Source organism: Ambystoma mexicanum, chromosome 4q (assembly GCF_040938575.1).
Source record: "Ambystoma mexicanum isolate Mex_15411 chromosome 4q, UKY_AmexF1_1, whole genome shotgun sequence".
NCBI lineage: Eukaryota > Metazoa > Chordata > Amphibia > Caudata > Ambystomatidae > Ambystoma > Ambystoma mexicanum.
In genome coordinates, this window is record NC_090928.1 from 717,706,283 (window position 1) to 717,719,277 (window position 12,995).

Consider the following 12,995-nt stretch of genomic DNA (forward strand, 5'->3'; position numbering starts at 1 on the left):
GAGCTTGTAAAGACACCAAGAAGAGGCAGGGACATCAATACAATGTGCTACTGCTGGAGGCATATTGGATTGACAGACTTGAAGCCATGTCCCCTAAAGGGATGAACACTGATTGGGATCTCACCTGTTTCCTGTGAGTTTAAGAAGACAATATTTACTTGGAGAAATGTAATTTTTTGATCATGCTACAATACTGTGACATTGGGTCCCCTTCCAGACAACAAACTAGTCCATGAGATATCTACAGCATCTCATTAAGATCTGCATGCTATACAATTGGAGATAGTTTTATATTCTTTAGACAATACAATGTTGTCTCGTTAATGATGATTTTGTTGATGTTAATTTAATATGTATTGGTGTTTTCTAAAGCACCACGATCATTTGGATTATATGGGAGAATATTGTATATATGTACATGCTGTATTTGATTTATTGGACATGTTTAAATGGGGGAGGTGAGTTTGTAGGAGTGGATTTAACTTGTGTAAATATTTCATGTTGGCTATTACCGGTTACATGGTGCTCTGCGTGAGGAACCCATGTCACGTTGATATTATTTGAAGGAGGGGCCTGAACAAAATAAGTATTTCTTACACATTATGACCATACAAATCACCTGACAAAGATTCTAAATCCATTAGATGCAGTTAATTGACTTCAGAAATATTACGCTCACTTAGATGAAAGCATCTTAAGATGGCTGCTGCATGGTTGATGATGTTATGTGTGATATCATTATATCACGTGGACATTGTCTGACCAAGTTGTCTGCTTTAAAATATGAGCATGGGGCAAGGAGTTGGCTTTTCAAGCTCTCTCTGCCCCATTGCTCGTTGTCTACAACTAGACAGGTAAGGATTGCTCGGGGGAGATAATTGTGAGAAGGACGATATGTACAACATGTAGCATATGTAAGATGAGTGATTGGGTTTTCTATGTTACTACTTTTTATGAGATGAAATGGACCTTTAACTTGGATGATTTGTGATACGGCACTGATCTTTGCATAACAAGAATATTTTCACATTGAGCTAGGTAAGACAACTTTGGTTTCTTAAATTTTGACATCTTCTTAGAATGTAGAATGTTATGATTAATAGTGAGCTTTTGATTATTTAAGTTCAGAATTGGAAGTGTGTTGCTCCCTGGGGAGCATAACGAGTGAGACATCTACAGGTTAATGATTGGGACCATTTAGAGAGCTGCCATGGATTATATTTAAATTTAGATTAGGGCTAATTGAGTATGTGCTTGTGACCACAGGAAGAATGTTCCTGTTCCCCTGAAGAAGGATTTGATATCTGCTGTTATGTATTGTTGTTTTTTTAACTATGGGAAATAGTTGAGCCCTCATAGGGTCAGGTAGTGCTCAATGGTGGCAGCCATGAAACTCACTGGTGGCAGTGGTGAGTAGAAGGAGGAGCCAAGATATCTGTGGATGGTTGTGTGTGTAGCAATGTGGTGTGCCAGATGCTTAGTTACACTGGGTTGGACAACTGAAGTCCATGTTGGCCACGCAATGTACTGTGTGTGTGTGTGTGTGTGTGTCCTTGTGTGTGTGCGTGTGTTTCCATGTCTCTGTTGTGAAAGGAAGAGAGGTGTTGGGGCTTTCCCTTCCTGTTGTTTCCCTCTCTCTCTTCATGCCTGATGGAGGGAGGTGACTGTAGAGTGGTAGGTGAGTGCTGGAATGGTATGAGATGATTTAGTGTGCTGGTGTTCCACCTGAGGCAGTTGGAAGAATGTAACCTGGGTGGTGGGAGCCAGTGGCTCCCTATGCTTCCCTATATCTCCTTTTCAGCTAATGTAACTGATTACATCTGAACCTATGTAATAACTAGAATAAAGAAAGTAATGTCTTACCTGCTGCCTCCTGAGAGTTTACCTTCATAACAATTGTGTTGATGAATTGGGCAGGAATGGGCTGCATAGACATGCAGAGGTTTAAAGCCAGATTGATGAAATTAAAGACAAAGGCAATGCAGCACTCCTACTCCTACTACACCTCTCAGCGGCCTTTGACCTGGTCAGCCATGAAGTCCTCTGTAATCACCTTGCCACTGCAGCCCACTTCTCCTCTTCTGCCATCGCATGTATACAATCCTTCCTGGCAAACAGAACCATGCAAGTCTTTTCCACTACAGCCGCAGCAGACCCCATCCCTATCACATGCGGGGTCCCACAAGGATCCTGTGTATCCCCCACTTTGTACAACATATTTACAAAGCCTCTATTTGACCAACTGGACCGTCTGGGTGTCACCTACACAAACTACGCAGATGACACCCAGATACTCCTCACCATCTCTGGTAACTACCAAGAAGACTCCGCCCGGATCAACAAAATATTCTCCATCATTCAGGCATGGATGGCCTCCCATGGTCTCTGCCTGAATGATGAGAAGACAGAGCTCCTAATCGTCGGCTCCCCCAACACTCTAACTAAACTTGACCCTAGCTATAACAACATCACCATCGATGGCCATGCCATCCCCATAGCCAAAAGCGTAAAAACCCTTGGTTTCTATCTAGATGCCAACACCAACCTTAGCAAACACACCAATATGACCGCCTCTGCTGCTGCCTATACCGGCAAGCTCATCAGGGCCAGCAGACCGTTCCTATCACCCAAGAGCTGCCTCACCCTTGCCAGGGCCCTAATACAATCCAAACTGGATTACTGTAACAGCCTGTACCTAGGTGCTAATCAATCCGTACTCAACAAGCTGCAGGTAATACAAAATAACGCCTTGCGCGCAGCCCTCAAAATTCCCAGACAAGAGCATATCTCCGCTACTAGGAAAGCCTGCAAATGGCTATCCATACGCCAAAAAATTGATCTAAAAGCCATATGCCTCACGTACAAATCCCTCAATCACCTAGCACCACCATATTTAGCTAATAAATTCACCCTGAAACCTGCTACCAGATCCACCAGATCCTCCAACACTCTTTGCTTATCAGTGCCCAGGTTCCACCTAAAAAGAGCTGGAGGGGTAAGCTTCACAGTGCTTGCACCCCAACTCTGGAACTCCCTACCGCTTAACATCAAAACTGTCGAATCCTTCCAGATCTTTAGGAAGCAGGTCATCAGCTGCCTTCTAAACAAAGAATAACGCCATTAACACCAGACCCGTGCGGTAACTGGCTTAGACACTGTATTTATATTGAAAATTGTATATTGTACGTACTGCATATGTTCTGTTTATTGATCACTGTATATATATGTATATATTATAAACTTGTACGAAGTATGCAACACAAAGATACTTCTCAACGCTGTAACCAAATTCTTAAGTGCCCTTCTACCCCTGGGTTTGGAGCGCCAAATAAATAAATAAAACAAACAAACAAACAAAGGGTGGAAAGAGTCGGTTGAAAAATAGGACAGTGATTCACAGTTTTTAAAAATTAGATTTTTTGTACAGCAAAACTTCTTAGGGTGTTGCTTGGGATTTAGGAGATGGGATGAGGGATTCCGTACAGCTGTGTGGTGAGAAGCGTTCTATCAGGCAGGATAATTCTTTAGACTTCAGGATTTTCTCAGTAGGGAGGTATGTGCTAAGAGGTCTTTCTGAGCCCGGCACATTTCTTCGGACTCTGCCATGGCTCTATTGAGGTCTTTGATAGATTTGCTCATGGCCCCTTCTAGCCTTTAGCAAATCAATCTATGTTTAGGGATTCCCGTGGTTAACCAACTGGGGTCAAGAAGACAGGTGTTAGGGATACAATCTGCCACTCTGACAGAGGCGGCTTTTGCCAGCAGTCTAGCTAGGAATGCAAAGTCAAGGTCATTGGGTCTCTTAAGTGGCACAATGTAGTCAATGTTGGACCACTGGTTTGTCACTAAAACACATGGGCCTTTGTTGTGTTGTCATGTCTTTTTCACATGCTCCTTGGTGTCAGATTTATGTGGGCGATGTTGGTGAAGTAGCGGGTGAGGGATTAGTCTGTGAGACGGAGTGCAGTAGGGTTCTACTATTGTCACTTGTAGCACCCTATAGGGTGCTACAGGTGACCCTATACGGTGCCACAAGCTATAGGCTGGGCCCTTTGGTGTTACTCCATGCAGACAGTAAGACAAGTGCATGACAAGAAAGAAAAGTGTGTCTCTGAATTCCGAGTAGTAGTGGGTGCCTAGCTTTTGCTTCCAAAGGTGGAAATGCCGTGCCTGAACTTAGGAAGAAGCAGGGGTGGACTGGGAACCAAAAGAGGCCCTGGAAATAATGTACAAAGTGGCCCCATATTACACATTTTCAGCAAGCCCAACCCTTTCCCTACAGGAACATTTGGATATACCACACAAAAGAGACCCATGGTGCAGAGGCCTACTGGGAAATCTCCCGAGTTCCCTACAGCCCAGTCCACCCTTGGGAAGGAGCAATAAGACCCCAAGGCCAGATTACCAAAACTGTGCCCCGGCACACACCACATAGTGCTCTCTTCCCTGTGCCATCCATAGTGGATGCAAGGTCTGTTCTAGAATACAGGCTGCACAGTCTCTCTTCCAGGCATGCATTCGAATGTGGGGGTCCTCTCATTTCCACGGGGCTGTACCTGCATGCAAATCAGAGAATCACACATGTTTATTTGGATGTGCCTATTCCCAAGGCCCGCATAAGGGCACACTGGCCCTGTCAGAAAAGTCCTAACATTCATTCAGTATGCACTGATGCTGGGGAGAGGGTGGGCCTGCTCATTGCAGTCGGATGATGCCTCGGGGCACAACCACGTACCATGCTTGCTCTGTTCCCTGGCACACTGAATGTATGGCTTGTCTTCTGCTCTACCCGTGGAATGTTAAATACGCCATCACATGCTGCTTAATGTTCTCTGGTACTCGATAACAGAGCCAACAGAAAAAAGAACCAATCTTTCACATTGGTACGAGCCATAAATAAAGAGAAGTACATCAACTAAAGGCAGGTTTTACCGGCTTGGCAACCAGCGGCCTAGTTGGTTTCTGAGGACAGGGTTCATTTCCATATGTTGAGGCACAGCCAGAACGGCGCTGCTTTTTTGAAAAATGAAATAATACGGTATATAACGAGCAATGAGTCGTGTTTAGGAAAGCCCTGCGTGTCTGTCTGGACAAAGCTATGACTAATCGCTTGGCACGCATTGTGGCTGACAGGACACTTTATCGTGAATCTAAATATAGCATCGCTGAATATTGAAGCACTAGCGTCGTTTGGGTTAGGAATGATATCGTCTGGGAGGGATTCACAGGGAGCTGTTGGGTCAGGAAACAGGAAGAGGAAGAGGAAGAGGAAGAGGAAAAGGGTAAGGATATGGGAAGATGGAGCTCCAGCGGTTTCCCCATAAAAGAAACATGCTGCAACAATAAAAAGGGAAACAATATTAGATCCGGGATATTTAGAGCCACGGTATTTAAAGCCACTATATTATAGCATTGTATCCACATTGTAGTTATTTAAAGATTAAAATGGATGGGGAAATAACCAGCATTGTGTGGGCATTGGAAACGCACTTGCCAGGCACGGCTGTAATGGTATTAACTGGCCATTGATGGTAGCAGGTGCAAAATGGTGCGAGTACCTGTGCAGCTAATAGCAGTGCCTGACAAATGCTTAAAACTTATACACAAGATAAACTGTTGGCTTTGCCAATGCTGGTTTTAACAGGACTTCAGTGAAGGACACGTATAGTGCTTATAAATCGAGAGGCTGAAGGCAGACCTGATTTAGACATTTGCATTACACCAGTAGCGGGTTTACCGCTCATTAACTCTCAGAAGACTGCTTTGAGAAAACACTTACAGTGCACAGTTTGATATTAAGGCTTGATTAAAGCAAGCTTAAAGAGATCCCATAAGGAGATGTGTTGGGTGCTGAGGGGCAGAAACTAGGTGGGAATCTACATGGGGATTAGCCTGGCCATGGGCAGCCAATGGGTGGTCAAATAAAAAGGGATGTCATTTCATCAAAATGCCAGGGGTAGCGTAAGTGACACCACATGACCCGTGACCTCTTATGACATCACAGTAAGTAATGTAATTTGACCCCACCCCAAGTGACATCACAGGAAACAATGGAACACAACCTTACACCCCTTGACAAAACAGGAAGTGACATTGCATAGGATTGTTCCTGAGTACACTACGATAAATATGGTTGCAATACCCCTGTAATGTGACATACATTTCATACAAGAATGGATCACCATACATATTATTTATATCAGTGTGTATAGGCCCATTTTACCAAATAATTGTGAACGCAAGCAGACTTCCAAGACCAAATGATAATCATGTGTTATTACATAGCACATACACTTAAGTGATTTATACAGAACAAATATACATACAATATCACCCAACCTGTGTTGGTACTCATTTATAGACCTCACAAGGATGAAAGGCTGAGTTGACCTTGCCAGGATTCGAACCTGCAGCCTGCAGATCACATGCACACACACACTGCAGCAGTGAGCGCCCAACCCATGGAGCTATCTTACCAGCTACAGCTATCTTACCGGCTATAGTAAAAGGAGCAATTACATGTCGGAATGTTCTCAAAGTCAGAAAGCAAATTACACTCTGTGGTGGAGACCATTAAACTGGTAACTGAGATTTAACAGCAGGCCAGTTCATCTGCAGGTCTGGTGCAAAGCTGGCCACATGTCAAGCCTGCGTGGATCTACTTTTCAGGCTTCAGAGGTTGGCAAAATACATACCATTAGGATGGTTCAAAACTGTATTAAAGAATTTAGAATAGGGCAGGGAAAGCAGCACACCCACACGGCATCCCATGTGGGCACTTGTTACCTCATACATGCAAACAAACATCCTGAACAGCATGCCAGGGAGATAGGAAAGATAGACACATTACAACAAAGCATTAATTGTGGCACAATGAAATAAAGGGCCACTTGATGTGCTATGGTCAAACATTTCTACACTGTACACAAGCTTTTAGGCACAAGGATTTTGTCAAGTGACCTAGGACACCGAGGTGGAATGTCTTCTGATGATCTTAACAGAAACGACGGCAGAAAAAAAACATGCTATAACTGAAACTTGTGAAAAGCAAAAAACATATAGTTTTTGTCTGTATTGTGAATTTGAGGTGTTTAAGAACAGACTAAATCAGACTAAATCAGTGACTCTCCCCCTGAAGTGTGCCTAAAATAAACCTCTAGTGAGTCTGGCAATTATTGTATAGAATTCTAGAAAGATTAGTTGTTATTTGTATTCTTTCTTATTTAGGGTCACTGCTCAAGGTGTTACACTTGTGGAACCCCCTGTTTTTTTAGGAGGCCTGAACAAGAAAGCCAAGCACTCCAGAAACACGAGCAACATAGTGCTTGCTGGTCAAAGCCCAGGAGCTTCCATTTAAAAACAAAAAAAGTGTTTTTTTTTTTTTTTTTAGGGGCAGTAAGGGAGACCATAGGGGTAGCAAGGGGCGACCCCTAACTGACGTCCCTGCAAAAAACCAAACAAAACCTTCAAGATTTGTGTCCATCCTCATATGCCATTTCTCCAATCTGTAATTTAATGCAATAGTTTCGGCGTACAGGTGCGCTGCCCCTAACATCCCAAATTAACAATGTGCATATTATCAAAATAGCCATCTTTAGGTCGTAAATGTTTAACAGCATTTGTATTTTCTTATTTTACAGCAATGGGGAGAAGGCCTGATGTCCGTCATTCATAACTTTAGGGCGAACAACGTGAGCCCAATGACATGTCTCAAGAAACAGTAAGTCATGTGTTTGCACCTCTCGCGCTGTTTTGGATTGCCTTCCATATTGCTGTGTCTTACTACATGTTCGTTACACTCTCTGCATCTTGTCCTACACCCTTGGAGTGAATTATATAAAGCTGCTCCTGTACCGGCCATTTTGCATCTGCACAGTGAAGGTTTGTAATGTCTTTCGCCCTGATTGGCCAGTGCAAAGACGGCATTTTGCTCAAGCCAGTCCATTCAAATACTAGTGCCCAGCACTGCTGCGCAATGTATGCAATGGGGCCTTATAGCCCACTCTTTCACACACGCTGGTCAGATTGTTAGTTTAGTGCCCCACGCCTAGAATGTGGTTGACTTCCTGAGCTATCCCTAACAAGCAGATTGGACTTTTGTTTTCAGTCGTGTGCCTCTGTGAATCAGTACAAGGACAATGTGGCAGTGTCTAATTCATCTGCAGGACGGACTCATTGCACAGCATATTTATCGATATTTCTATAATGTAATTTCCTTTTCTCGTGTATTTTTATGGTTGAGTGCTGTTGTATGGACGGTTGTTATATGGCCCTAAAACAAAATTGGAATCTACAACCAGTCGGAGTCACTGCATTTCAGAAGTTATTCTCTTCCTACTCTTCTTTTGCCTCTGCTTGGCCTGACCAATATTGTACCGCATCCTCAGACATCCTGAACCTTCCTTCAATGTTTGTAATTTAGTAAATGAGTCTTGTTGGTTAGAGGGAAATGAACACAGGCCACATGCTTACTAAGGGAAGGTCATGGCAGATCAGGTGGGAGACGCTTCAGGATGTTAAAATGAACAAACGACAATACATACCCCCTTTCAACATACAGGTTTGCCTAACACCGAACCAAAATGGTACCCTGCTTATTTTAGTATGTGCTGCTACCAGACACAGTGGCTAGGCCTCAGTTATTCCAGTGATCTATGAACGAAAAGGTTTTGATGATATATAATGGAGAGTGTCTCACAGGAAGTGCATTGATGAGAAGAGAAATTGACTTAAGTATTACTCCTGTAGCAGCTCAGGAGATCCCCTTACAAAAAGGTTAAAGGAGAGATTTCTTCATCTTAAAAATCCTTTTATGATAATTTATATATGTATATTTGTGAAAGTGTGTTTGTATGTTCGCTGTTGACTGCAGTCCCATAACAATTGGCGGGCTGAAATTTTGGCCCACGGTCTGCAATACCAGTCTGGGGTGTATTGGCGATAGTGAAATTTGGCCAACCCCACCCAATCGCCCTGCCCAGGGCGGGGTCCGGCCCTGTGCTATCAGAACAGGGGAATTCGAGAGATTGACGATTTTGCAACTTTTTCAAAAATAGAAAGTTAAGACACAAGGTCAGCATACCAGCCTGGGGTGTACAGGAGACAGTGAAATCTGACCAACCCCACCCATTTGCCCTGCACAGGGGTGGAACGGGGTCCAGCCCTGTGCTATCACTTTAGGTGATTCCAGGAGATTGACGATTTTGTGATTTTTTTTAAATAGGTAGCAAAGGCACAATATAACATACACAAGGCTATAGCAGACCCCCCACACGCATGTCAGCTACAGACCCGGGCAACGCCGGGGGGTATGGCCAGTTCCTCAATATAAAGGACCCAACATCTTGTCCTTCTTACTGATTTGGTCGACCTGAAGAAAGTTCTCACTGAACAGAACCGAAACATGTTGGGGTTGCAGTCTATCTAGAAGCAATCGTAAAGATAGAGGTCTTTATTTATATGTGGGATGTCTGAATGTATTTTTTTATTGTACATCTCTACACTTTGTATTGTACTCAATTGGTTTCTTTTATAACTGTCATAACAACATCTTCTATTTCTTCTAGTGGGATATGGATGAGTGAATAGTGAGATAGGGCACAGCTAGGGCAATTAGTGATGTTCGGTCGGACAGTGGAAAACCTAGCCCATTTCCACTCTGTGAGAAAGTGGCAAAGCAAATTCTAAAACAGACTGGTGAGGGGGATACATTGTCTAAAGAGTACCAATGTAGTATTGTCCTAGCTGAACTTTTGATACAAAAGAGCCCAGTTCTATCCCTGGTTCAAGTATTTGGAAAGGGAGTGAACAACGGAGGGCCATTGTATAGCCAAGAGAGTGAGAAAAGGGCCCCAAACAAACCAGTGGAAGTCGGATCATCCTCACCTAAAATCTGACCTTATAACAGCAGGGTCACCAAGGGAAGGAGAGAGCTCACCAATGGGTGCAAAGCAAGTATCAACATCACAATTACCCCAGGCAAAGGGTCCCTGCCTACAATAGCCTCTTCAGGGACCAAGTCATAGCCAAGGGCATTTTGAGTTTCAACAGGAGATGTTACCCCTAGCAAACCGTGCAATAGAACTTAGTGCTCATCCTCTGGAAAACATGCCTCAGTGGTCTGTGCTCTCGGGATAAAATGCTATCAGACTAGGTAAAAGGTCCCTAGGTGATGCCTTTCAGCCCAGATCTATTTCTATAGCATATTGTGAACTAAGGCCACTGTGATTCTATTTCTACCTATGCTGAAATGCTCGAGTCATGAACTCAGATACCCACGATCTAAAACTGGGCCCCAGGATTATTGTAATCAACCTAATTTGATTACAATTTTGAACAAAATGTTTCTGTTTGATTTAATATTAGTTGTGAAAATCCTTTATGGTTCAACGCCGAAATAAAATTATTGATGATGGCACTTGAAAGTGTCTAGGGGCAAAGTATGAAGCAAGCCAAGCAAGGCCTTATCTCTGATGCCAAGGAGAGCTAATGTAGAGAGAAGGTCAGAATGGTTGACAGTATCGAAGGCAGCAGAGAGGCTGAGAAGAATAAGAATAGATGGACGGTTAACATGACGTGCGGAAGAGATGAAGTTACTGGCTTTGAGGAGAGCTGACTCTGTAGAATAGAGAGGTTGGAAGCGAGATTGAAGAGGCTACCAGAGGTTGTGAGTTTCAAGGGACACAGTGAGTCGATTGAAGGCTACTCGCTCTAAGATTATGGAATAGTGTGGTAGAAGCGAGACAGGATGAAAGTTGTCAGGACAGTTAGGATTGAGACCAGGTTTCTTAAGGCGAGGGATGAGATTAGCTGGCATATAGGATGTGGCAAAGTAGTATTATCAAGAGAGAAGTTAAAGAGGGATGTAAGATGTGGAGCAACACTGGAAGCTGTGTGTTTCACAATGTGCGGGGACAGTGAATCAGTGGGGGCATAAGAAGGGTTAGCCAGGAGTAAAGCAAGCATCTCATCAGAGTTGGTGGCACAAAGGAAGGCGTAGTGGGAGAGGAGGGTAGGATTAGTGGAGAAAAGTGAGCAGTAGCAGGGGATAGAAGGTAAGTAGTAAGGGTACTGCAAATGGTAGGAATTTTAGAAGGAAAGTAGAGAGTAAGATCATTTGCAGATAGAGTGGAGGAGAAGGAGGAGGGTTGAGGAGTTGTTATCAGGGTGCTGATGAAAGGTGTAATCCAGAGCCGTGGAGGGGAGGATTTATGAGTCAATGTGGAAAGAAGGTAGCAAGAGGAGAAGGGAGCATAGAGATCAGTGTTAAAGTTATTGAAGTCTTTGTTCAGTGGATGGAAATGTGAGTTCATCATAGGAGGGCAGGGAGCTGTGTAGATCAGAGAGATAGTCAGGGAGATTGGAGGAGGGAAACTTGTATTTAGTAACAGTTGTATTAGATGGAGATAGTGAGGATGAAGCAGGAGTGGAGATTGAGGCAAAGACGATAGAATGATAGGAGGGAGAAGGAGCAGTGGAGATATTGGAGACAGAGAGTTGAGAAGAAATGAGAATAAGGTTGAGGGAGTTTCCAAATGAATGGATGGGCAATGAGTGGACAGAAGACAGTGAGTGTTTAAGGAGAAGAGAGTTAAAGTCACTAGATCAAGCAGCAGAGAGAGAGGGGAGGTTAAAGTCACCAATGACAATGAGGTGCTAATCGGGAGGGAGAGAGTAAATTAGTTGGGAGAGATGGCCGAAGGATTGACCTACCGGCCCAGGTCACCGATTGAGAGAACATGTATGCCATAATGGGCAGTGATTGTGGAGATATTGTATTTAAAAGAGGGAGAATTAGTGGTTGACGGGAGATGGAGATATAAGATATTTGAAAGATGAAAACAGTCCTATACCACCACCCCTGCCAGTGAGGCGGGGAGAGTGGGTGAAGATGTAGGCTGGGTCATGAAGGGCAGCAAGGGTTGCAGAATCAGAAGGTGAGATCCAAGTTTCAGTAAGGGCAATGAGGTCAAGAGAAGGAGAATGTGAACGGAAGAAGCCAGAGGTAAAGGAGGTTTTATTACAGAACGACTGCACATTCCAAAAAGCAATAGAAAGAGAGTGAGATGTAGAAACATAGTAACATTGAGTCTAAGAAATAGAGAGGCACTGAGGTAAATGGGAAAAGAGCAAGTGTAATGAAAGCTGAAGTTGGAGTATGATTTGTGAATGGAGAGGGTAGTGGAGCAAGATAAGTGGTGGCATCAAGGAGAAGAGATGATAGGGATGTATTTATTTATTTTATTTATTTTTACATGTATTAAGCACACAAACCCCTGGGAATCAAGGGACTGTTACAACCAGTTACACTTAAATAGGGAAGGAAGGTCAGGTGAACGGATCAGGCAAAGTAGACAATCTAGTCTCAGTTGTAGTCCTTAATTAAAGAGACAGGTTTTCAAGGTCTTTCTGAATGCCCAGTATGATTCGTCCTCCCTCAGCTATGGTGGGAGTGTGTTCCAAAGATGGGCGGCAACGGTGGGGAAGCTTGCACCACCACCTTTGGCTCACTTTGATTTGGGCAGGATAAGTCTATGTGCATAGGCCCTCCTGGTAGGACTGATGGACTGAGCTTTCATGAAGCTTTTAGACAGGTTGGGGGAGAAGTGTTGGAAAGGCATCGGTTTGTGATTGTGAGTGTTTTGAAAATTATCCTTTCCTTGATCGGGTGCCAATGGACATTTCTTCTTGCTACAGTAATGTGCTCTCTTTTGGGAATGTTCAGAGCCGCCCGAATGGCATTATTTTGGATCACCTGTAGTCTGTGAATGTTATATGCAGAGGTGCCCGCTATAAGGTGTTGCAGTAATACAATCTTGCGCCGATGATAGCTCTTGCGATTGTATGGCAATTGGCTGGGGCAAGGAATGGTTGAGCAGCATTAATAAGCTTTGAGGTGTAGGCAGCTGATGTCGCAATGGTGTTTACTTGACGTGTCATAGTGAGTGCAGAATCTAGGTAGATGCCTAGAGTCTTCACCGAGGCAGAGACCGGTA

General features: G+C 43.7%; 1 protein-coding gene across 4 annotated transcripts in view; it reads left to right on the plus strand.

Moving 5' to 3' along the window:
* The window catches only part of PLCB4 (phospholipase C beta 4), a 1,535,154-nt gene that overhangs the window by 857,487 nt on the left and 664,672 nt on the right, over positions 1–12,995 (plus strand). For all 4 annotated transcript variants that reach the window (XM_069608295.1, XM_069608297.1, XM_069608296.1 and 1 more), the window contains exon 8: positions 7,641–7,720. In XM_069608295.1, the coding sequence (XP_069464396.1) occupies positions 7,641–7,720 (80 nt within the window). The remainder of the gene's footprint in view (positions 1–7,640; positions 7,721–12,995) is intronic.